We start from the raw sequence: 23,697 nt of genomic DNA, 5'->3' as shown, positions 1-23,697 counted from the left end.
AAACAGGTCGTTCTCATCTGGGATGGGAGGACGTCATAAAGAAATATTTAAAGGAAATGGGAACTTCGTGGGAGGGTGTAAAAAGGGAGGCTTTGAATAGATTGGAATGAACGAGGAACGTGTGCAGCTGTGTTGGCCTTAAGTGGCTTGGTGCCGTAATGAGTTGTTAGTAGTAGTAGTAGTAGTAGTAGTATTTATTTAAGAAATTAAAACTACGCAGCGCCACTATTTGAATTACTTGAATTAGCAACTATTATTCAGGCTGTTAGATAGCAGACATTTTTTCAACACAATACTCTGACAGATTATAATCAATTATGCCAGATTATAATTCAAATGAGAGCTTCTGGGGCAATATAGTAACAGTTTTCTCTGACATTTATTTAAGAAATTAGAAATTATGCAGTGCCTCTGTATGAACTACTTAAATTAGCAACTATTATTCAGCCTGTTAAATAGCAGGCATTTTTTTTTCAAAACAATAGTATGTCAGATTATAATCTTTTTTTTAAATTTTTAATTTAACTTTAAAGTTGCACAAACATAAGTAACTTAATATTTCAAGTTTCTTAAAAATAAAATAATAAGGATTACGCAAACGGTAACGTTTATTCTTTACATTATTGGCTTTTTTCAAAGTTTGCTGAGATTTTAATGAATACAAAAAATGAGAAACTTCAAATTACCAGAATTTCCGGGGTTCCATCTATTAACAGCAAATTGGAAGTTAGACGTTATTGTAAGAACACTGGGCAGAGGGAGCTGGGGATAGGTATTGGCAGCAATATGAATAATCGGCGAATTGGTCACAAACTTCATAGTCATACAGAGATCTTCCGGCTGTGCTGAGAACATCATTGGACTCTAAATTAAAGAAAAAAAATTATTAGTTAAGAAAGAGAGGATTTCCTCTCTGTGGTTGGAGCGAAGGCAACTCACCCTCATATTTTGAATAATAAAAAAGGAAATTAGCGAGAGACACTCGGTCGTCCAAATGTTAAATCCTACATTTCTGCAATTTTCATGATTCCCGAACATAACAGTTTCAACCTTCCACCAACAGTTTATTGGGTTGGATCAGCTTTATGGCGGAACTAGTTACCACACACGTGTTAATTTTAGAATTTATTTAGGAAAAAAATGAAAAGTAGGTCTTAAAAACATCCCAGTGATGTTTTTCATTATTGGGGTCATTATAATTAACTGTTACTGTAGAAAACAACAAATATATAACATGTGTTTTTATTCACAATATTTCTGTTAAAGAATCACATATAAAGTTTGATTTTACACTACTTTCAATTTCACAGGAATGCAGTCTTAACTTAAAAATATACCAATACTACCACTACTAACAACTCACTGCAGCACCAAGCCACCTGAGGCCAACACAGCTGCACACGCTCCTCCTCTATCCCTGTCTATCCAAAGCGTTACTCTATCCCCTCCCAAGAAGTTCCAAGTTCTTTTAAATTATTCCTTATGACCTGTTTTCATCCCATTGGGGGGTGGGGGGGGGGTCCTATCCTAGTCATTAAAGAGCCATTCTTTTAAAGGAGCATACCTCAACGAATGCATTTGTTTCTGTAAATTTAGTCAATTCTTAATTGATTCGAAAACAAGGTGATTATAGCGGTTCATAATCATTTCCATTATCCGTCCATAGCTTCTTAGCATCTTAATGATTCTCTAAGAATGGTTAAGGGCTGGGCGTTGCTGGAATACGAAGTAAAGAGAAAAACCATAGAGAAAGAAAAGGACAGGAACATAATAGTGTAGAATGACAAGATTTTGCTGAAATATAACATAAAGAATGCAAGTTTTCTACAAGTCGGTCAACATCCCTCAAATTTCATCTTCTGTTCATTGCATGAAAAGTTCTTATTTTTACTTAAACTTTTTCGTAAGGTAAAACAAGCACAGATGGAGTATTAAAAGAAAAAGTAAAAACAAAAATATGTTTATTTTTTAAAAGGTGTCCTTGAATGTTTTCGACTGGATTGCCTTTTGTACACATTTAATGGAATTCCCTGACACTCAAAAAGAAGGCGGACAAACCGTCAAATCTTCTCCTTTCTCTTCATGATTTTATTTTTTCTTTTCTTTTTATATATATATTTGACAAGAATTATTTTTTGTTATAAAGGAGCCACTTATAAAATTAAAAGTTACACATATTAAAATGAAACAGAGTAAAAATAAACAGTAAAAAAACGAACAGTAAACTAGAAAATAACAGACATATAAAAATAAAAGGAAATGAGCAACGATGTAAAAATAAGGAAAAGCAAAGTAATAACGGAAGGAGTACGAAAACTTACAACATGCATGGCTGAGCTTCTTGGTGGATGTGGTTCTAACAGAAGTTGAGATGGAGTTTGGCCAAAATTACGAATTTGATTCTCAATCCCTTCTCTGAGGACAGGGTCTACTACTGAGTCCAAATCGACTGATCCTTCATAAGTCAAATGGTAAAATACATTGGTAGCTCTTACGGCCTCAGGACCTATAGGAAAACAGGTAATTACCATGAATATGAAGAAAAACTTTTTGACTTTGAGAAATGTAATCGCAGATTGAAGAGAGAGAGAGAGAGAGAGAGAGAGAGAGAGAGAGAGAGAGAGAGAGAGAGAGAGAGAGAGAGAGAGAGAGAGAGTGAGAGAAAAGGAGAGGGAAAGATAAAGAGAAAGAGAGAGAGAGAAAGAGAGAGAGAGAGAAAGAGAGAGAAAGAGAGAGAGAGAGAGAGAGAGAGAGAGAGAGAGAGAGAGAGAGAGAGAGAGAGAAAGGGAGAGAGACAGAGGGAGACAGAGGGAGGAAGAGAGGGAGAGAGATAGAAAGAGAGAGAGAGAGAGAGAGAGAGAGAGAGAGAGAGAGAGAGAGAGAGAGAGAGAGAGAGTGAGAGAGAGAATCATTAATTTCGTCACTAATTGTACCCAGTGCTAGGTAGCAAATACTAAGGTAAACAAATAAATTCAAAACAAAAGTGACTCAAGATAAACTCTGGAAAAGAAAGAAGAATATATTCCAGTTTAATATAATTCCTTAATCTTTATCAACTACTTCAAGAGTTTACATGATAAGCCTTAGTAAAGTATGCCTTTTTAAAGAACTTCAGTTGCTTTTAACTAGAGTTTGCATTTTGAGCTTTTGGTGAATAAAAATGATTCAAAAATAATAAAAATGATATTATTCATTATCCATTTTTATTTCTTACCTATTCATCATCTTGTTCATTATCTTAAATTATTCATTGTATCATTATCATTATAATTATCAACCATATTACAATATTTCATTTTAGCCTTCTAGGTATCCGAAACCCATATTTGGCACTGACATATACTCAAAACCGGAGTTAGATTTTTTCCTCCGGAGGGGGGGGGGCAAATGTAGATTTTTCCGCCCCCTGTCGCACCATCAATACTGTAAATATTAAAAATTTCGCCCAAAAACATTAAAATTTAAGCTTGTTTTGTAACCCCCGGGCGTGCTGCCCGGGACACATGCCCCTCCCCCAGATCCGGCCCTCCATATACTATTTAAACGAACGATGAGCCCTATTTATTAACTAGTTTAGGGCCTTAATAAGTGTAAATCCGACCCAAACTATGATCATGAATTACCTCGCTGTTTGTACCCAAATACTAGGTCTATCCACTGATGTAGCTGACAAGAGACTATATCCGATTCTAAGGCCATTCTATGAATTCGGACAAACTCCTCCGGTGAATGAGCCCAAGGTGGCAAACGGACATCACTGACAGGTGTTCCACTTTCGTCCTTACCCAAATTGAAACGGTTAGAGTTCACAAACATTTCAGGCATATAGAAAAGCTCTGGTATCAATTCCTATAATACAAAGAGGAAAATGAATATTAGCTGAGCTAAAATTCCTTAAAAAATGTTGATCATTTCTTGCTCATGTTAACAAGCTCATGATCATTAGATCATGTTAACAAGTTCAATTATAACCGTCAATATTAGAGAAAGGAAAAAAAGAGACAATATCATGATATTTTACAACATGAAGAACATGAAGAGGAAAATAGATAATAACTGACCTCATAAGAAAAAGCGTTACAGATCAATTATATTACTCACAGTGGCATCAATTCAAAGAAATGTATGGGGAGGGGGGATGAATTATTTTTCAGAATCTAGGGGGGGGCAAGCAGGTCTTGGTTGGGGGGGGGGTAAATGCCTTCTTCAATTGATACCACTGGTCAGTCATGGACACCCAAAGCGATTTGATGTTGTTTTCCTTAATACTGGAATTGTATCTAAAGGTCTATTAACGATACTTTGTCAATTTCATAATAAGAAATCACTTAGTAGCTTTGGCAACGTAAGTGAATAACTCTTCATAAATCACACAGTCATTTGTGAGCTTAGAGCCAGATTTCGAAGAAACTTCAAAACGAACTTTTGAAGAAAAGAAGGGAAGCAAAGTAAAAGCTTTGGACAGGGTGAGCCGAAGGAGAAGAGCTCACCAGTGAAAGAAAAAGAAAGCAAAACCAAAAAAAAATAGTACAAAAAAAGCACGCAAAAGATAAAGGACGGTGCCTCGCCTGGCTTACTAGCACTAACACTCAGACCGTTATCTCCAATGCCTATTGCGGAGAAGATTATTACTGGGATAAATATGTATTAATAATATTATGCTATATTTACATAATAATTTACATCACTCTGACCGTGGTCTCCCAAGCCTATTGCGGAGAAGATTATTACTGTGATAAATATGTATTAATAATATTATGCTATATTATACAATAACTTACATCACTCAGACCATGGTCTCCCCAGCCTATTGCGGAGAAGATTACTACTGTGATAACTATGTATTAATAATATTATGCTATATTTATATAATAACTTACGTCACTCTGACCGTGGTCTCCCAAGCCTATTGCAGAGAACAATACTACCGTGATAAATATGTATTAATAATATTATGCTATATTATACAATAACTTACGTCACCCAGACCGTGGTCTCCCCAGCCCATTGCAGAGAAGAATATAACTGTGACAACTATGTATTAATAATATTATGCTATATTTATATAATAATTTACGTCACTCAGACCGTGGTCTCAAAAGCCTATTGCAGAGAACAATATTACTGTGATAAATATGTATTAATAATATTATGCTGTATTTATATAATAATTTAGGACTATACTTTATTAACAGTCAATCGGAACTTGTCTCAGTTAAAGATAGGAACGGGGCCACAATTAGTGATAAGGAGTATATTAAATAAGTATTTATTCTAAGCACTTATACTTTTTTTATTATATATTTTACACTTTTATGTACCCTTTAATAATACTTACACTTTTAAAAACCACAATTATTTAGTTATTAAAATATATAGGTAATACATACGAAATAAACAAAAACATTTATGTCATTTTTGTTACAAAACAAAGACATAAATATAAGTAGACCTAGTTGTGCAACAAATTTGGTAGTAATACTTGGTCGGCTGACCCCTTACCCATCCCAAAAAGAGGAAAGTTCCTAACCATAACCGTTAAATGACGGCTATTTTTTCCATATTTGCCAACCCCCTCCTCCCCTACAAACTGGAAGTGGTTTAAACCCCTCCCAAAATAAAATCCACGCTATGCCTCAGACTAACAGCTAGTTTCACCATTCTTTGTAACTTGTTCTTATGACCATGTTGCCTCAGTATCTCTTCCTGTCTAGCTCTTTCCTCATCTAGTTACGGTTAGAATTTTTCATCTTGTAAATATTCTAAAGAAGTTTCGAAGCCAATGTAAAAAGCAATAATTAAATCATTTTGTAAGAAAACTAAGGTTAATAATGAAATTGAAAAATATTACATCTAAAAAGGAAAAAAAAGCTTTTCTAATAAAATTTAGCAGAAGAAATGGCATGAAAAGTTATAATATATCCATATACCTGAAATACTTAAAAAAATTAAACTTTTCATATTTATTAGAAAATGAAGCATTCAAATAACCTGCCGAATAACCGGCTTGAGTTCTGGTTCAACGAAAAGCTTACCTTGACATCTGAAGTGTCCCTTTGACAATTCTTCCACGCTGTTTGCATTGACGTAAATAATCGATTAGGATAATCAAATTTACCGTTCTGCATAGACAAATACATTGTAGTGAACGGCTCCACTCTGAGCATCCAGTTTAAAGTAAATGCTCCTGTTGAGTAATGCGTCCCATAATGAAACGGAGGTATGGAGTCATGCTCCCAAGTGAAATACCTCTCCTCAAAATACTGCTTCCTAGCTGGGTTTAATGCTCCAACTGGTTTTGAGAGATCTCTATAGTTGCTAGCAAGACCTAAGTCTAATTCGGTGGCTTCATAATTAGTTAATACCCACGGAAATATTGGATACTGATTGATATCGTTATAAGTTCTTCCTGAAAACGAGAGGGCAAGATGTTAAGTAACGAAGAAACAAAGTGCACAGACAAAGGTGAGTTTAGACTTTAGAATAAGTTTCATTAATAGCACCGTATATTTTAAACACAAGAAAACAAAATTTTATAGGTGCAAGAAAAACAAAACTCCATCTCCTCTAAAATATCCTTTGACATAATTTTGCTCGAATTAAAATTTGTCATTAAAGCGTAAAACCAAGGTAACAGGAGGATTTGAGCAAAGACAGGATAAAAAAAGTTACAAAGACTATACTAAAAAATAAACACATCTAAAAAGAGCAGTAAAAAATTTAAATAAATAAGGTTCTAATAACTGTCAAGAACCATACAATGAGGTCCAAGAGGAATAGTTATAGAGAGGGGGGGGGAATAGGATATAAGATAAAATGCTAGTTCGCAAGTTTTTACCAATTTCGTTCGAGACTTACCTTTTTCATTGTTGACACAAAAGAATTTCAAAAATTGACACGACGGTCTATTAAGTTTTGTGGCCAAAAAACTATCAGAAAAAAAAAATCCAGAACCCAACTAGGTAGAAAAAACGAGCATTATTAAATCTACTATCTCTGCGATCCTTACACAATAGGAAACTATTCTTACACACAGTAAAAGACGCTTGCTTTGCCTAGAAAAACGTTCTTTATCTTTATTCGAGCAGAAGAAAAAAAGTCACTCTCACCCTTATTTGAAGAAATAACCGGCGGCTTTTAAATCTATTTAAATCCCTTATATCTTCAAGAAAACATAAAAAAAGATACGCAAAAAACGCTAGAAACCATCCAAAGGTACTAGAAATCCTCTCTACCATGTCAAACACAACTACCTGTATTACGGATGCCCTTCTTCTTCGACTACACTATTAGGAGCAAAGCCTGTCAAATATCATGCGAAGAAAAAAAGAAAAAAAAAGAAACACTGCCGCGACACAAACTCTTTTAATGCGTTACTTAATGCGTTAACAAGCTGGGTAGTTAATAAGTTGGGTATTTTCAGGATGTGTTTGACAACTATATATAGGTTGTATAAACCTAAAGTATAATAGCATTATAGCTAAACCAGCGCTATAGACTGTACAAGGAAACCAGACACGAAACCCGTCAAATGGCTATTTGCAAGAGATAAATGGATTGCAAAGTGTGGTTTCATTACAATATTTAAACGATTGTTATTTGGAGTTTAGGGGGGGGGGGTACCTAGGTTAGGTTACGTATTTAGTATATGCTATGCTTTATATAGGCCAATCTCTCTCCTTTCTGTTATATCTAGGTTATTAGAGAAACTTATATAAAAATTCAGAGTATCTGCGTTTTTGGAGAATAGATCGTTTTTAACCCTAATCAATTTAATTTTCGTAAAGAGATGTCAACGGAATAGGCAGTTTTATTGTTGATCGCGTTTGTAAATAATGCTCTAGACCTGCGTTTTGGAGTGGCATCAATGTTTTTTATACATGTCAAAAGCGTTCGATTCTGTTGAATATGTAATTTTAATACGGAAGTTAGGAAATTGTGGAATTACAGGCGAGGCAGTGAAACCAATTGAATCCTTTTTGAGTGGTGGGACCCACTATGTAGGATTGGAGAAGAATTGTTTCTTCTCCTTAATATAACATTATAAGTTGCTTTTCCCTCCTCACCTCTCCCCCCTCCCCCAAAAAAATGTACCTAAAAATTTCAACTCAGCTGGGAGACAAATCCGGGTTGACTTACCAACACTATAACTTTGGGAACACTCATCTACGAAGATGAAAGATCCTTTCTCCCTTTTATTATAATTTTTATCTGTTTATACGCGTAAAATAGTCTAAAATTGATTTTTGCTCCACAAATCCAGCTTTTATTCCATAAAGGAATATATTCTCAATGTTTCATTTTTTACTAACGAAAAAAGCTATTGACAGAATCGAGCCCGTAACCCTGAGATTGCGAGTGATGCTCTAGCCAGGCATTCAAGTTCATTTTACACCCTTGGGATATTAATATATAAAAATACATAAGTTTCCTTTAAACGATTATTCTCTAGAGCTACAGACGCTTGTCAAGTATTTAAAATCAGATTTTCTACTTCGAATAACATTACACCATATTTTCATGACTACTTGCAGGCCAGGACCATTTCACCAGTGTACCTTAACTAACCATAAAACAAAAATAAAGAAAAATGGAACAATTAAAATTAGTAGTTTCGGAATCCAAATTGTTTATCCTCCACTTTTCTCACCTCATCTTACAATTTCTACTTTTTAGTATAAAAGAGAAAGTGAAGGACCACAAAAGAGTACAGTGTGGCAAGCATATGAGCAGGAGACTATTATTATGCCTGGAATCACCAAACAGAGTCGAGATTCGGGCCACGTTGACCCAAGCCACAGGTTGGCCGTCACTATTATTGAAGATGATCGTCTCAAGTTTTCTTGAGCAAGGGCAAAATGACTGATATAATCACTGAATGAGGAAAAGTTTATTGGTGTGCTCACGTCAAACTCCTACGGAAACCTAAAGATAAGATTACTCTGACCAGTCTTCGAGACCCACCCCACGCCCTACAAGTATATGACAGATTTAAATTTATTTTTCCCATTTTCTCTATTGTGCTCACATATAAGTAAGGAAAAATGAAGATTAGAGCAAAGAGTTATGGTTAGCTTACAAGAGGTGGAATTGGCGCTAGTGTCAACAAATAAGAACTCTCAACGTCATCTAACATTTTGGTGATACTTGGCATTTTTTCAGTGCAATAATAAGAATAATTAATTTAACTTGCGTAGTTGGTAAAATTAGTGCAGTAATTAGTGTCTGATCTCAATTCCTGACAGCAAAACGATTAACAAGCTTGAAAATTGTCAAGTATCGCCTAACGCTAGATGGCAATGATATTTTTTAGCCGCAACTAGCCCCTGTTTCCACTCTTATAAGGGCAAAGAATATTGCTGAAATTCATTTATAATTGAAGCAACAACAAAAGGATACGCACTGTAACTTAATCTTATTTATCTTATTTTGAACATAAAGACTCATGGTGCCTGTTCCAAGAAAAATAAAAATGTTGGATCAATAATGATGTTATAACTACTTGTGCGCAAGTGAGATAGAAAATTAGCTTGAGCTTTCTTTATTTAGCTTCGCAGACTGATAAAAAGTAAAATGAAGTAATTAAAGGGATAAAAACATTATCTACAAAGAGAAGTAACTGATGGCGAATAAAAAAAGGGATAGTAAAATAATTAAAAGTATACAAATTATTTAAAAAGAAAAGCAACTGATTTCGAATCGATAAAAATACAAAAACAAAAAGTGATTACCAGCAATTGTATTGAGAAACATCAGATATTCAAAATTGGAAATTTCTCTTCTCTGCCATTTTTGAACCATATTTGAAGAACGCATTAGCTGACGTGGAGCCATCATTGATGCTCTTCTAATATAGAAACAGGGAGACGTTTATTAGATACAAAATACAAAGAGACATTTCTTTTGATGCTTGAAACGAGGCTAAATCGGTTGAGCACTTCTCTAAGTGCTCACACTTCTAAATCGCTCAAGTACTTCTCTTTTTATAATTTGATAAAATAAATTAAAAAATAATATAATTATGATTTTATAATTATGATTTTATCATAATTATATCATAAAAAATCATAATATAATTATGATTTTTCTATTTCGTTGTTTTTTTTTTTGCATTTTGGCCAGTTTTAGTGCAACCATTTATATTGTCGACTCCGAAGTCCGAATTCGGCCCTTTGTGGGCTTGTGATAGTGATCTTTTTGAAATAAATATCTCACTCACTGTTTTACGACTAGGAGCAAACACATTTTTGCATTGCCTAAAAAATAAATAAAATAAATGTAACAAGATTGACACATAATAAGCACAATAGCCCCACCCTCCCCAAGGCGGGAAGCTTATATACTGTTGATGACTTAACTGCTTGAAATCTAAGACATTTTTCAGTTTTCTATATTTTTAATATTTTTCTGTTTTTTAATTTAGTTGACAATTTTGAATGTACCGTTGTACAATGATCCTACCAGGACAGCTTCTATTTTCAAATTCTGGGGAATCAGTTCGTGGTTATGTGTTTGTGGTCTTTTTGTTCAATATGAGATTTTTTTTTTGAGGAAATACTCCGCTATAAAAAAAAAACAACGCACAAACACGCACACAAAAAAAACCAATTACAGACGCACGTGTTCACATTTTCCAGACGGGGTCTCTCCAACCAAATTTAGGACGGAGGGAGGGGGTCCCCTAAACTTTTTTGCGTCGTTATAATTTAAGTTTAAATCTTTTTTTTTCAAATAAAACATTTGCATTTAATTTCATTAGTTTGCTCGAATAGGGGATTTCGTCAGACAAAAGTCCATAAAATATGAGGGTAAATGCATACAATACAAATGTCCAAGTAGAAAGCAGGGCTGCAACCTATCCAACCCAAATCCCTACACAATCGTTAAAAAAAAACTGACTTACATGAAAAACAATTAAAATAGCAAACCAGCTAAATCATCTCGTCTTTCTAGAATATTTATTAGAGGACAATCAGCAAGTGGCAAGATTCACATCACAAATTGAAAAAGTTTCTTTTGTAATATTTCAGATATGACCTTTATTATTATGTTTGTGCCCTTAAAATGACACATAAGTGCTTAGAATTTCCATGGGCAAACTAAAAAAAGGACGGAAAAATATTGAGCAGAACAACTTGAAATCACCATAGGAAATACCATAAAGGAGGTATGAAAAAGATTCCTAAAACGGCCCATGAAAAGTGGAAGGGGGATGCTAGCAATCCTGGTGTAAAGCCATACACATTTGCATATAGTGAAAAGAGTCATAAGACCCAAAAAAGGATTTCAAGGGAGGGGAAACTTCTGCAGAAAGTATTCCATGATAAATAAAAAAAGGGACATTTTTCAAAATTCTTAAATGCAAAAAAAAAGAGAGAGAGAGAGAGAGAGAGAGAGAGAGAGAGAGAGAGAGAGAGAGAGAGAGAGAGAGAGAGAGAGAGAGAGAGAGAGAGAGAGAGAGAGAGAGAGAGAGAGAGAGAGAGAGAGAGAGAGAGAGAGAGAGGAGGGGGAGAGACAGAGAGAGAGAGGAGGGGGAGAAAGGGGGGATAAAAGAGAAAAAGTTTTGAACAGGGATAGGACCAAGTTATGGAGAGAAATAACAGATAAAATATCCCAAAAGATTCCAGCCCGCATAATTATATCAATAAATTACAATTTATTTTTCTCTTTAGCTTATTAAAAAAAATTTTTACGCATTGAAGACACAAGCACAACATAATCAAAGAAAAACCTTGTTTGTGGTATTCCATATTTGACGCCAACACCAACTCTTGGTAAAGCTTTGATGACTCGCTTAACCATGCCCTGATCAGGCAAAGCAAACATGATGCTCGTTCTACTTGCTAGGAAAATCTCGATGGCAGAGTTCTGAAGCAGATAACGTCGACTAAAAATAGCTCTCATCTCAGAGAAGTACCATTTCCCATGGAGATGCTCACAGTAATCCAGGCTCTAAAATAGAATTGAATAAAAAAAACAATAAAAAATAAATATATATATAAAAAAAAAAAAAATACACTACAGTCACCTCTGCTGTTTTATATCCTGAGATTGGTTTTTATGAAGGGGTTTAAATCATTTCTGCAAAGAACACTGAATTTAAAATCGAATAACATAAACAAAATGATCTACACATAAATCTGTCCTAAATACTCATTTCATAAGATTTCTCCAGGAAGAGATCAAACCGTCTCGCTAGGTTAAATATGAGGAGGCGAATAAATTACAAAAGGCTTAAACTCTAAGTTCACAGAGAAGCATCGTTCGCTTGTCTTGACAATTTAGTTGCCAAATAAAGCAATATAGTTTCTCTATGAAACAGTTTATTAAGATGATAAAAATTTAACTTTATCTGACAGCTCGGCAATACATCTGGCAATCTGTTCAACACACCAGCAATAGCCATGTAAGAAACAGCCGTGAGAGAATTACATAAATTAAAATTGTCCAATGATGCAATTCATGAACTTTGCCACTATGACCACAATTATTTTTTTCTATGTGAGCCTGAAGTGAAGAAGCAAATCAGAGAATCATATTCGTTTTATTACGGCATTAAATTCTATTATTTTTATTTTCAAATTAAACCCGAGCACCAAACACTTACTCGCACGGTTTCAAATTCGCTGATGGTTTGTCAATACCGGAAAAATGTAATGTAGATATTAAAATAAGCCATTATGAATCATAAAAAAATAACAACGGATATAGATAAGAATATCATGCCAATAATAACCAAAAAAAAAAAGAAAAAAAAGACGAATAATTTTATAAATTCTGCGCTTTCTTTTGTTGTTCATGTTCTTACTGGCGGTTCGGTACCCTCCGTGGAACTTCTTGGTGTCACTATTTATGATAGCCTTAAACGGCATAATCACATTAGTAGCATCACTAAGAAAACAAGTCGGTTATTTCCCATTCTAAGACCTAATTTCAAAAATTAGTTCCACTAAGTACAATACCCTTAAATGATATACATCTTTTATGAGACCCACTTTAGAATACGAATGAGCTCTATTATTTTCTCTTGTTGCTAAAGAAGAACCAAAACAAATTAAGCAGATCATGGTTGCTGTGCTATCTGCCTCATAAAAAGTCAGATAGCACATATGATCAAGTAAAGATGCATTCCTTTCACAATTGGATAGTCAAAATATTGATTTTCGCTATAAACGATGAAATATGTCCTTGAGGAATATCCGTTAGGTGACGCAAGTTCAACATGAGCAATGTCACATTGACTCTTAACTGATTTCTCAGAGAATCAGTCGAACATTAAGATAACAAAGTGCAAGCTTACTTGCAATATGACCTAGCCCCTTGGCCACACTCACTCTTTGATAGAACATGGTTGTTTACTTCGCCCCAAAATGCAAAACGTAACACAATCTATGTTGTCATTTCCAAAATTGCACCATGTGCAAACTAAGGTTATGTTACTTTAGCTCAAAATATAATACCTATTAACTATTTCCATTATAACTGATTGCAGAAACAATTTGATTCTATCTCTATCACCGCGTGTTTGCAACAAAACCACTTTACCAATAATTGGAAAGCTACGCCATTGAGTTATTATTATTCATAATACTCGCATGAAAAACAATTTCCTCACCCTAAAGTACGTTCAATTGTTTCACATTGCAAGCCCATAATAAAGTCTTTAAGCCCATCATGGCCATCATACTTGTTTCACGTTGCAAGTCCATCATGGCATTCAAGATCCTCAGACTTTTTTGGCTCAAAGAGGGTCTATCCGTGGTCGTTGGTTTGAGGGACGAAAAAATCTCGATCCCAGCGTCTGCCGTAATTCCTGGACTCGTCTAGTAGCTTTAAGTCAGGCTCAAGCTACTAGGCGGTAGATAACCAAGTGTTTCTATAAATCTTTGTCATCCACCTCTACATTCAGTAAGGCTATGACTTTTTTTTTTAATGAATGTAGACAATTAGCCATTAGAAGGTTCAATGGAATTCAAGAAAACATATATGTTTTTATCTAACAAGGACAATGCCCAAAACAGAACAGTTTTACTCAGGATCATTAAGGGCCACTTACACTTATCACTCCACCTTACACTCACAGTGTTGCTAATACAGCAAAGTAAGGCATGTTCATCTTTCTGCAACATATAGTAATAAAACGTGTTTGGGTATAACTATGTCTGGATGAGTTTAAGGGCAAGTCAGAGTTTAAACGGATGCTTGGGATCATTCCATGAATTATGCCGACTTGAACGATATATATTACGTCTATAAAACCGGTTGGGGAGGAGGTCAGGCCATATCAATCCTGGCAATCTTCCATGAAAGCAACTTTTCCGGGTACAATCTTCTTGGAACCAACTAAAACCCAGAGGCTTTTTCTTGACTTGAGATGGAATATTTTACATTGTTAGAATGAAAATGTATTCGCAAAAGAAAAGTTTAGTTTATGGTACAATAAAATAACTGAACACCTTGTAAGATCTGTAGAACATAAAAAAGTAACAAGAAAATCCGGCCCCATTACACCATGGATAACTAAAATCAAGGGAATAAAGACTGTCACTTTACGAAAGAAGTGTTAAAACTGAAAGAATGGAAGAAACATAGTCTTACGGAAAATCCAATAGTAAGGCAAATGCACGATTAAGGAAAAAAAATTATGAAAAATTCCAGGAAGCTCATGGTAAAACTTGGTGGATTATCCAATTTGTAACTAAATACAATCAAGAGAATGCTTTACAAGAAATTGTTGGTGAAACGAGATCACAAGATGGCCCTTCTAATAAAATGTGTCAGCATTCATATGCCTAAAGGACGACCAAAAAACCGCAAATTTACAACTGGTGAAAATGATGCATCGCTTGAAGAACAAAAATCTGGACAATGAAATGTCCAGTATTCAATGAGACAGAATTCAAGGACGATCAATATCAAATTCAATTTCAATACACAAAATTCGAGTAAAGAAATTTTGTTGTCCAGCAACCTGGATCATAAAGCGCGACAAGATCAATCCAAACAGCTAAAACAAAAGCACAGAAAAGATGTCTGAGGCAATTTTCTCGAAAACGGCTCGACATTTTTTTGAAAATTAGTATATATATTTACTATACGAGTTTTTTTTTTATTTTTTGGCCCGAAAAAACGATCTAGATAGTTATAAATTGGGAAAATTCGTTTAAAGCTTTAATAAAAAAAAACTCGTATAGTTGACGTCACGTTGATATGCGTTTTTTATCATTCTGTTTCCTTTAATAGTAATATATATATATATATATATATATATATATATATAAACCTGCCGCTTACCATGTACTAATAATAGTACATTTACATTTAGTATACTTTTGTAAGGTAAATGTACATACGCTTCTCGATACCTCCAAGGAGTGGCAGCCTTGTGCCATTCATATGCGAAAATAACCCGTACGTTTTAGTGAAAGTAAAATCACAAAAATTCCTACGTTTTCTATTCCCCCTCACCACGTTGCCCAGCCATATCTAGTTCACCGAAGGAAGAATCTAAAAAAAATAAATAAATAATAATCCTGCATCTACACAGACTAGTTGATACAGTAGAAATGTGATTTTTTAATACTATTTTGCATGAGCTTCACATAAAATTCGTTAGCTTGTTAATGGACAGTTTGCACATTTTTTAGCAAATTTTGATTTCATCTATGGTTTCGTCAATTTTTCATAAGTTTTTAATATTTATCATAGACAAACTGACTTTCTTTGATTGCTTTTATTAGGATAGAAACATTTCATTATCGACTTCTCTCAAATTTTTAACGTATGGCCAACTGACATTTTTTTATTATTTTTATTGAGGTTTTCTTTTAGATATTCACACTTGCTTTTAATTTTTCTCATCAAAATTCTTTGCATTCATTTTTATCTATTGCCAATTTCCTATTTTTTACGTAGAACATAATTTTGACGATGTTTGCTTGTTAAAAACAGTTCAAACGATAGAACGTTGTTTTATTTAGTTATAAGGTTTTTATATTTTCAGATTGTGGCTTTTTTGGCCTATTATAAAGTTTTGGCAACTGAACAATGGTCACCTTGACAAGATAAATTGACTTGAATAAGCGTGAAAATATTTTACCCCTGGATCATTCTTCTTGAAGTCGGGATCATCTTCATCAGCCTCGAAATACAATTCATTTGAAGTTACGGAAAGGGTTCCTGGGGCAACAACGCCTGGCGCTATTAGTTTTGCCTTACAGCTTAGATTGACTGGACCAACAAGATCTGTGTCGAAATCACGGTCTTCAATCAAAAGCTCAGGGTCATCATGACTTTCCACTGCTCCTTGAGGCAACTTCGTTGTTGGTAATGGAGTTGGAAGCTCTCCCCGCATCTATACCGATAGTTTATTTAGCATAAATAGAACAGTGTATGACATATAAAAGTAAGCGGAAAAAAGGGACACATAGATTTACACTTTCATAAATAAATTTTGAACCAAAGGGTATCACTCTGCAAGATACTTCAGTCAAGGTAAATGGACAATGTCTTGTACTAACCATTTACGATAACCACCTCCAGAATTTCGACAGACAATCTAGGGCGAGTATTCTAAATTCAATTAAACACTTTACCCTTTAGACAAGGGATTGATTTAGAGAAAGGTCAGAAAACCATGTCCCTGAAACTAAAAAATCCACAGAATATACGGTGAAAATGATAAATTTTCGCAAGAATGGATACAAAGACATAATTTTGTTTTGTCATCACCCCCCCCCCCCTCCATCTCTTGGACAAGCCACGGCCGTTATCCCTCCTCCAAATAAAAATGAAATGATTCGTTCGCTTCACAATTTGCTTATTTCAGAAATCCCTCATGAGAGGGTCTCCGTACCACCCACCCTCTATGCAAAACCATGTCTTCTGCAAATCAAAAATGACCTCAGCAACTTCACAATGATGAATTCACTCTGATAAACTAGTTACCCTCTATTATTAAAACGTTTTTCTTTGGGTCTTAATTATGCAAGTTTCTGTAAGAAATTCTATATTTAACAAGGATCAAAACACCTTTGTATTTTGCATTCACAATTCATATTTCTTTTAAATTGCACAACGTACATATATAGTTAGGAGGTAAATAACTATTCCGACAATAGAATGTGGGAAAATGTGAAAAATGGACTTGGTCACAACGACCTCTGTATGACTAAATTCTTGAAAAAGATTTCCTAGTTATTTGTCTAATACAAATCAGTGTCAATCTCAAATGAGTCTACAGTGTACTATCGATTGAAAAAGTTTCGCTTCTTCAATTTCCAAAAGGGAAACTTATTAATTTGTTAAGCTTAAAAGAGAAAACAACACAGAGAATACGAGAAACGTTGCCAAACAAAAAAAACAAGCCCTAAAGCTTCCATGTATAGAAAAACAACAACAATTACATTTTCTTCGTCTTCAGGTGGGCTATTGGCACGTATTTCCGGGATAAGTATGGCCTCAGGATGAGTGCTTCCCAATGGATTCCGAACAAAACGTTTTCTTCTCCTACAATCATCTTCCCAAGCATCTAATTTCCAGTGTTCAATGCTAGAATTAAGACAGATAAATTTGACAATTTTCTAACATATTTTGTAAATTTTGAAAATTAAAACACAAGTCAAGTGATCTAAATTGGAAGAGAAAGTCAGAACAAGCCGATTTGAGAAACCATGAGAAGATATAATTATTTTTTTTTATATATGTCCTATCCCCTTTTCACTAAATCCCATTTTTTCTTCTCGCAACTTCCCCTTCCGCTTTTTGTGAAATAGTGACAATTATCTTTTCGTAATTTTCCTTTACTCTTTTCAAATAGTGTGACAGTTAATTGTATGGCTGAGTCAGCCAAAGCTAAATTCATCAGAAAGCCGGTATCCTCAAATTTCGTAAAGGTGACTCATCCTTGTATTTTGGTTTAATTAGGGAAGCTGCTAAAAACTTCATTCAAAGCATCTCCACCAATCACGGATTATTCTATTTAATTCTATATTTCTTGCATTATAAAATTCTTTTAAGTTAGCATTAATCTAGCCTTAGCATAAAAAGTGCATGGGGGGGGGGGTAATAGGGGTGTTAGACACCCATTTTTAGGATAGTTATGTTTGTTCTAGTTTTAAGTCGCTGTTTACTTTCATTTGAAGAAAATATTTTTGTTTTTAACTTAGTTACTTTTAAGACGAGCTAAAAGATGCACCATAAGAGAAGCGGAGTGTTACTCAATCAAGAGAAGCGAAAATAGACAAATAAAATTCTAAGAGTTTCTTTATAAGATAAAGAAAATACATAGCTAAAAATATTTAACAAGCCTTAAATGAAAAAAAAAGTACACCAAGGGCAAGAAACAGAACAGCAATGCATCAAATCAAGAAGCTTTACTCGTAATTGGTCCTTTCCCTCGAATGCATTAAAGGACTATTATGACTCATTATTATGAATGTACGACTAATCAGTTAATTAATTAAAAGCCAAAACAAAAATATAGAACGAGAAAATAGCCAGCATCATTTTGATTCATGGAAACTCACCTGTGACCAGCCTCCTTAGGATTCCCCCAAGCACCATACCGGCTCATCGCCAAGCATGATACACGATCTACAAGTCGGCTAGCCAAAGCGGCATCACGCCTCCGTGCAGCAAAAATGATCTGATCACAAAATCCTTCCTCTTCTCATCGTTCTGCTTAAGTTGGCCTCATTATTATGAGACAATTATAATACAATGAGGCCATTATAATCTGGTCTCAAATTCCTCATTATTATGATTGTACGGCTGATCGGTTAATTTATTAAAAGCCAAACAAGAAATATAGAACGAGAAAATAGCCAGCATTATTTTATTTGATTCTTGGAAACTCACCTGTGGTCAGACTCTTTAGGATTCCCCCAAGCACCATACCGGCTCATCGCCAAGCATGATACACGATCTACAAGTCGGCTAGCCAAAGCGGCATCACGCCTCCGTGCAGCAATAATGATCTGATCACAAATTCCTTCCTCTTCTCATCGTTCTGCTTAAGTTGGCCTCATTATTATGAGACCATTATAATACAATGAGTCCATTATAATCTGGTCTCAAATTCCTCATTATTATGATTGTACGGCTGATCGGTTAATTTATTAAAAGCCAAACAAGAAATATAGAACGAGAAAATAGCCAGCATTATTTTATTTGATTCTTGGAAACTCACCTGTGGTCAGACTCTTTAGGATTCCCCCAAGCACCATACCGGCTCATCGCCAAGCATGATACACGATCTACAAGTCGGCTAGCCAAAGCGGCATCACGCCTTCGCGCAGCAACAATAATCTGGTCACAAACTCCTTCCTCTTCTCGTCGTTCTGCTAAAGTTGTAGTGCATAGAGCTTCAAAGTCGGAATGTTTAACGACATCATCAGCTCGCATTCGGTTTAATATAAATTCTGCTTCGTTAGCAACCCGGACAATATGATCTTTCATAGCATGGGAGAGGAGCCTATGTAAAAGAAATAATAATCAATCAAAGAATAAAGCTACAAAAAACCTAGTAGAAAAGCCTTGAATTACAAAACGCTAATGTAGTCAACATCAATGGGCAGCATTCGGATGATCTATGAAGATAGATTTGCGTAGGCTAAATACAATTCTTTAGAAAGTTTTACAACATACTCGCGGGTGTAAATTCAACTGGAAGACAAAATAATTACCACCAACTACTGTTTTTGGGGGAAGAATATGGGTTAGGTGAATATATTTTGCTTCAATTACATTTTTACACCCTGAATAATCTCAATTACATCTGATTCAGTTATTGCTTCTCGTCTCATTCAGCTACGTGCCAATTTTACATATTTCAAGGGGTTATAAAAGTCATTTTTCTTCTTAATGCCAAATACAGGCATATGAAAAAAAAACCCAAGGTCTTAACAGGTTTTTCTCTTCTTTATTCATCAAGTTAAAGTTCTGATTAATCAAAGTTAGAGGGTTACAAAGCAACATGTTTTGGATTGAAAAACCAAAAATTGCACATTTTTTGACAAAATTTTGTATTCGGAAAGAAGAATAATTTAGAAACATAGGCGTTTGTATCTCTGAGATGAAACGATGATTATCGTATTAAATTAGTGTTTTATTTCTTCATTTAAACTTTTGCGTAAAAACGGATCTTTTTTTCAAAAAAAAAAAAAAAAAAAAAAAAAAAAAAAAAAACTAGATAGCCAAGTGATCCGTCGTATGATATTCATGAACCAGATTAATTTCCTTACCGATAAAACGTAAGTTTTATCCTAGTAAGGTTATTACAAATCTATGATGTAGCTGGTAAGGTCCATATCTTATTTAGCACTTACCTTCCTTCATTAATCAATTCAATAAAAGCCAAGCCAGCATGCTTTTGAAGAGAGTTCTGCCATTCTTGGGAGCAGAGTAGCATGACTAGCTCCACAACTGATGTACTTTGCTTGAAGGTTTGCATACCCTTCCCTTCGTTGAGCAGATCTTGCCCATGGGAGCCAAGGAGTGTTTTGGACAAGAATGGTGCAAAATCCACCATTATTTCTCTCAAAAGAGGAGCTGCCAGTCCTAAAGCACGCTCCAGCTGCTGCGTGAGTAAAGCTTGACGGTCTGAATTAGAAGCTAAAAAAGAATAAAAGAAACAATAAGCTCAAGTATCTTCGATCAGCTCCAGACAATAGGAATTATAAAGGCAAGGCTGTGCCACCTGAAACGGTCCAACAAATACACTTATAAATATTGCCACAAAGAGACAAGAAGGTGTATCTTACACATTCCTAATTTTACAATAGAGCAAATTTAAGCTTTTTAAGCATTTCTCAGGAACAGCTTTTTGTTGGAAAATTTTAATGGTAAAACAAACCATCTATTGTCTGTAGCTGACTAGCAAGGGCATATCTAGGATTTATGTTCGGGGGGGGGGGGGTATTTTTTCTGTGGGAGGGAGGTTTAAAGAAACCTTAAAAATGCATAAAGAATTTTTTATATGCATTTTGTTACATTTTTACGTGTCCGACACTTTTTTTTTGGGGGGGGGGGGTTCAAACACGATAACCTCCTTCCTCCTTGCTAGAGCTTTGCTGACTAGTGTCACTTCCTTTTGGTATATACTACATAAAACCATGTCGGACAGTCTTTGAGCTCTATATAATAAAACCTTTTCCGACCATGTCTCCCCAGCTTTCCTGAAGTGAATAATCCTCTCCGAATTCAACCTGTAGATAAAGATTCATTGAAGGAACCTTTCTCACTTTCGAACTGATATTTAAAAGAAGTACTAGATATGCATTTTGGTTGGGGACACCAAACAATTTTTCTAATAAAGTAATTCATTTTTTCACTAGAAAATGAATTAGGTATGCATATTGAAACTTGTTTTATCTGGATTACTGGGGACCAACTGCAGCATGAATCTTCTATTTTTAGAGTTCCTGAATTATAACAGTGGCTGCAATTTAAGATAACATCAAATACATTATTGCAATTATCATTCAACTTACATGAAAAGAAATATACTGATTAATGCTAAGTTGTATATATATAGGCAAAGGTGTGGAAATATTTAAGTGCTAGGTCCTTGACAACTGATAATTAAAAAAGCTGGGAAAATTCCAGTTTTGTTTTTCACTCCATTAATTATGGATGAAAGATATTCATAAGGATAATATCTTTCATAAGGATAATATAATAAAAATACAAGCATTCAATCGTCTAAAATAAGTACAAATAAAAGTTCAAATAGGGATAAATCCCTTTGCTAGACAGTGAAAACAATGACAAAATCTCTGGATATGACGATCAGATAATCTGCTGATGAGGATCACTGTGTATGTGATCATGGGTGTAGGCAGCATATTGTCTAGGGGGGGGGCAGTCGATAGTGTGATGGAGTTTTATCAACTGATTTTTCCAAACCATCTGCTTTTTCAGCCATATCTAATGTAAATTTGAAGGTCTAGGGGGAGGGGGCAGCTGCCCCCACCTCCCTAAGCCCATGTATGTGATCGAAATATGCAGAAGTTCCTGCCATTGTTTTTACTGTCTAATAAAAGAAGTTATCCCATTTGAACTGTTTTTTGTACGTCATGGAAAGGAAGTGTGGTCTTCGAAAATATTTACGTCTAAAATAAGGTCACTCCGAGCAATAACAAATACTGTGTTTAGAAAAGGATATCAAGGAGATATCTAGTGATTTTACAGACGTAAAGTACCAACAAACAGGGAAGCTTATACCATATATACTATATCGAAATCAAAATCTGTTTTTGGGAGAGAATGCTTATATATATATATATATATATATATATATATATATATATATATATATATATATATATATATATATATATATATATATATATATATATATATATATACATATATACTATATATATATATATATATATATATATATATATATATATATATATATATATATATATATATATATATATATATATATATATATATATATATATATATATATATATATATATATATATATATATATATATATATATATATATATATATATATATATATATAGTGATTTTGCAGACGTAAACTACCAATAAAAATGGAACCTCGTACCACATACACTATATCGAAATCAAAATCGGTTTTTTGAGAGACAATACGTTGCGAGTCTAGGCAACCGTACTAGACAAACGCCAAGGGCAAAAGCTTAAATAGTCTTTATAAAAGAAACTTGTTTGTGGATCTTATGAAGAAAAAAAATTGTGAGAATTAATAAGCAGATCGACTCTTTTTTTTTTACTTAGCTGTCATATTTCCCAAACATGTGTTTAAAAACCTTGCTAATCAAGCTAGACACGTACAGCAAAATTTTTATGGGGTTGGGGGAGGGGTAACACCAATTAGAGAGAAGGAACTGACATATTGCATTAAAATTATAGAAAAAAAATGTGAAAACTAATAGGATGTTAGTTGTGAAGTGTTTAGTGTGTCTGGTTCCAGCTGTCAACCAGATCTTGATTACTGGTTTGGGCTTTTTCACATTCTAGAAGAATTTTACATTTATTTTTCCTTACAGATGGCGGGAACATAAATTTGGCTGAAAAAACAAATTAAAAAAAAACCTCGTTTGGTTCTTGTGTTTTTAAAAATCTGATGGCGTCTTCTTAATGCCAACTATTAAGATGGACTTGTATAATTCATTTCAATTAGCTATCTAAGTGCTTGCTTAACCATGAACTGGGAAAACGAGAAGGTTCAATTGCTCCCAACCTGACTTTTAGCTGAAAATCACCACTATTATCAATAATTAATCGAATAAGTTTTTTCTTGTTAAGGGCAACTTATATGAACAAAATCAGTAGCCTGAGCTCTAAATGAAGCTAAAAAGAAAGTGGAAGAAAGGAGGTGACTTACCACCGGGTGGCAGTGGTGCAGGAAAAGGTCGTAAAATCATATCTGGACAATGCTGCTGCTCTCTATGTGGCCCAGGCTTAAGGATAGTTTGTTTCATCCTATCAGTACTTGGCGGGGATGTCTGTGAGCTCGACGGAACTAGAAGAAATTTTGTTAATTCCAAGAAAAAGTTAACTGGTTTATGGCTATCACCATGCCTAAGTTTGACCCCTAAAACTGGGAGGATAAAAATAGGTTTGATAGGTCAAATCCAACCGGATATGCCAGAAGTTTAAGCAATAATATTTTCGCCCATTTTAATCAAATTCGCTTTTT

At 34.5% G+C, this 23,697-nt stretch overlaps 1 protein-coding gene across 1 annotated transcript in view; it reads right to left on the bottom strand.

The window, feature by feature from the left end:
- The window catches only part of rg (A kinase anchor protein rugose), a 334,338-nt gene that overhangs the window by 16,384 nt on the left and 294,257 nt on the right, over window positions 1-23,697 (bottom strand). The window contains exons 30-40 of the mRNA XM_089088303.1: window positions 23,383-23,520; window positions 20,328-20,613; window positions 19,190-19,474; window positions 17,406-17,550; window positions 16,100-16,354; window positions 11,732-11,952; window positions 9,732-9,847; window positions 6,036-6,409; window positions 3,624-3,849; window positions 2,322-2,506; window positions 687-864 (exon numbers count right to left, since the gene is read on the bottom strand). Coding sequence (XP_088944429.1) covers window positions 687-864; window positions 2,322-2,506; window positions 3,624-3,849; window positions 6,036-6,409; window positions 9,732-9,847; window positions 11,732-11,952; window positions 16,100-16,354; window positions 17,406-17,550; window positions 19,190-19,474; window positions 20,328-20,613; window positions 23,383-23,520 — 2,409 coding nt within the window. The remainder of the gene's footprint in view (window positions 1-686; window positions 865-2,321; window positions 2,507-3,623; window positions 3,850-6,035; window positions 6,410-9,731; window positions 9,848-11,731; window positions 11,953-16,099; window positions 16,355-17,405; window positions 17,551-19,189; window positions 19,475-20,327; window positions 20,614-23,382; window positions 23,521-23,697) is intronic.

Source organism: Artemia sp. Qi Xiang Cuo, chromosome 4 (assembly GCF_049724085.1).
Source record: "Artemia sp. Qi Xiang Cuo chromosome 4, ASM4972408v1, whole genome shotgun sequence".
Taxonomy (NCBI): Eukaryota; Metazoa; Arthropoda; class Branchiopoda; order Anostraca; family Artemiidae; genus Artemia; species Artemia sp. Qi Xiang Cuo.
This window is presented reverse-complemented; position numbering and strand designations above follow the sequence as displayed.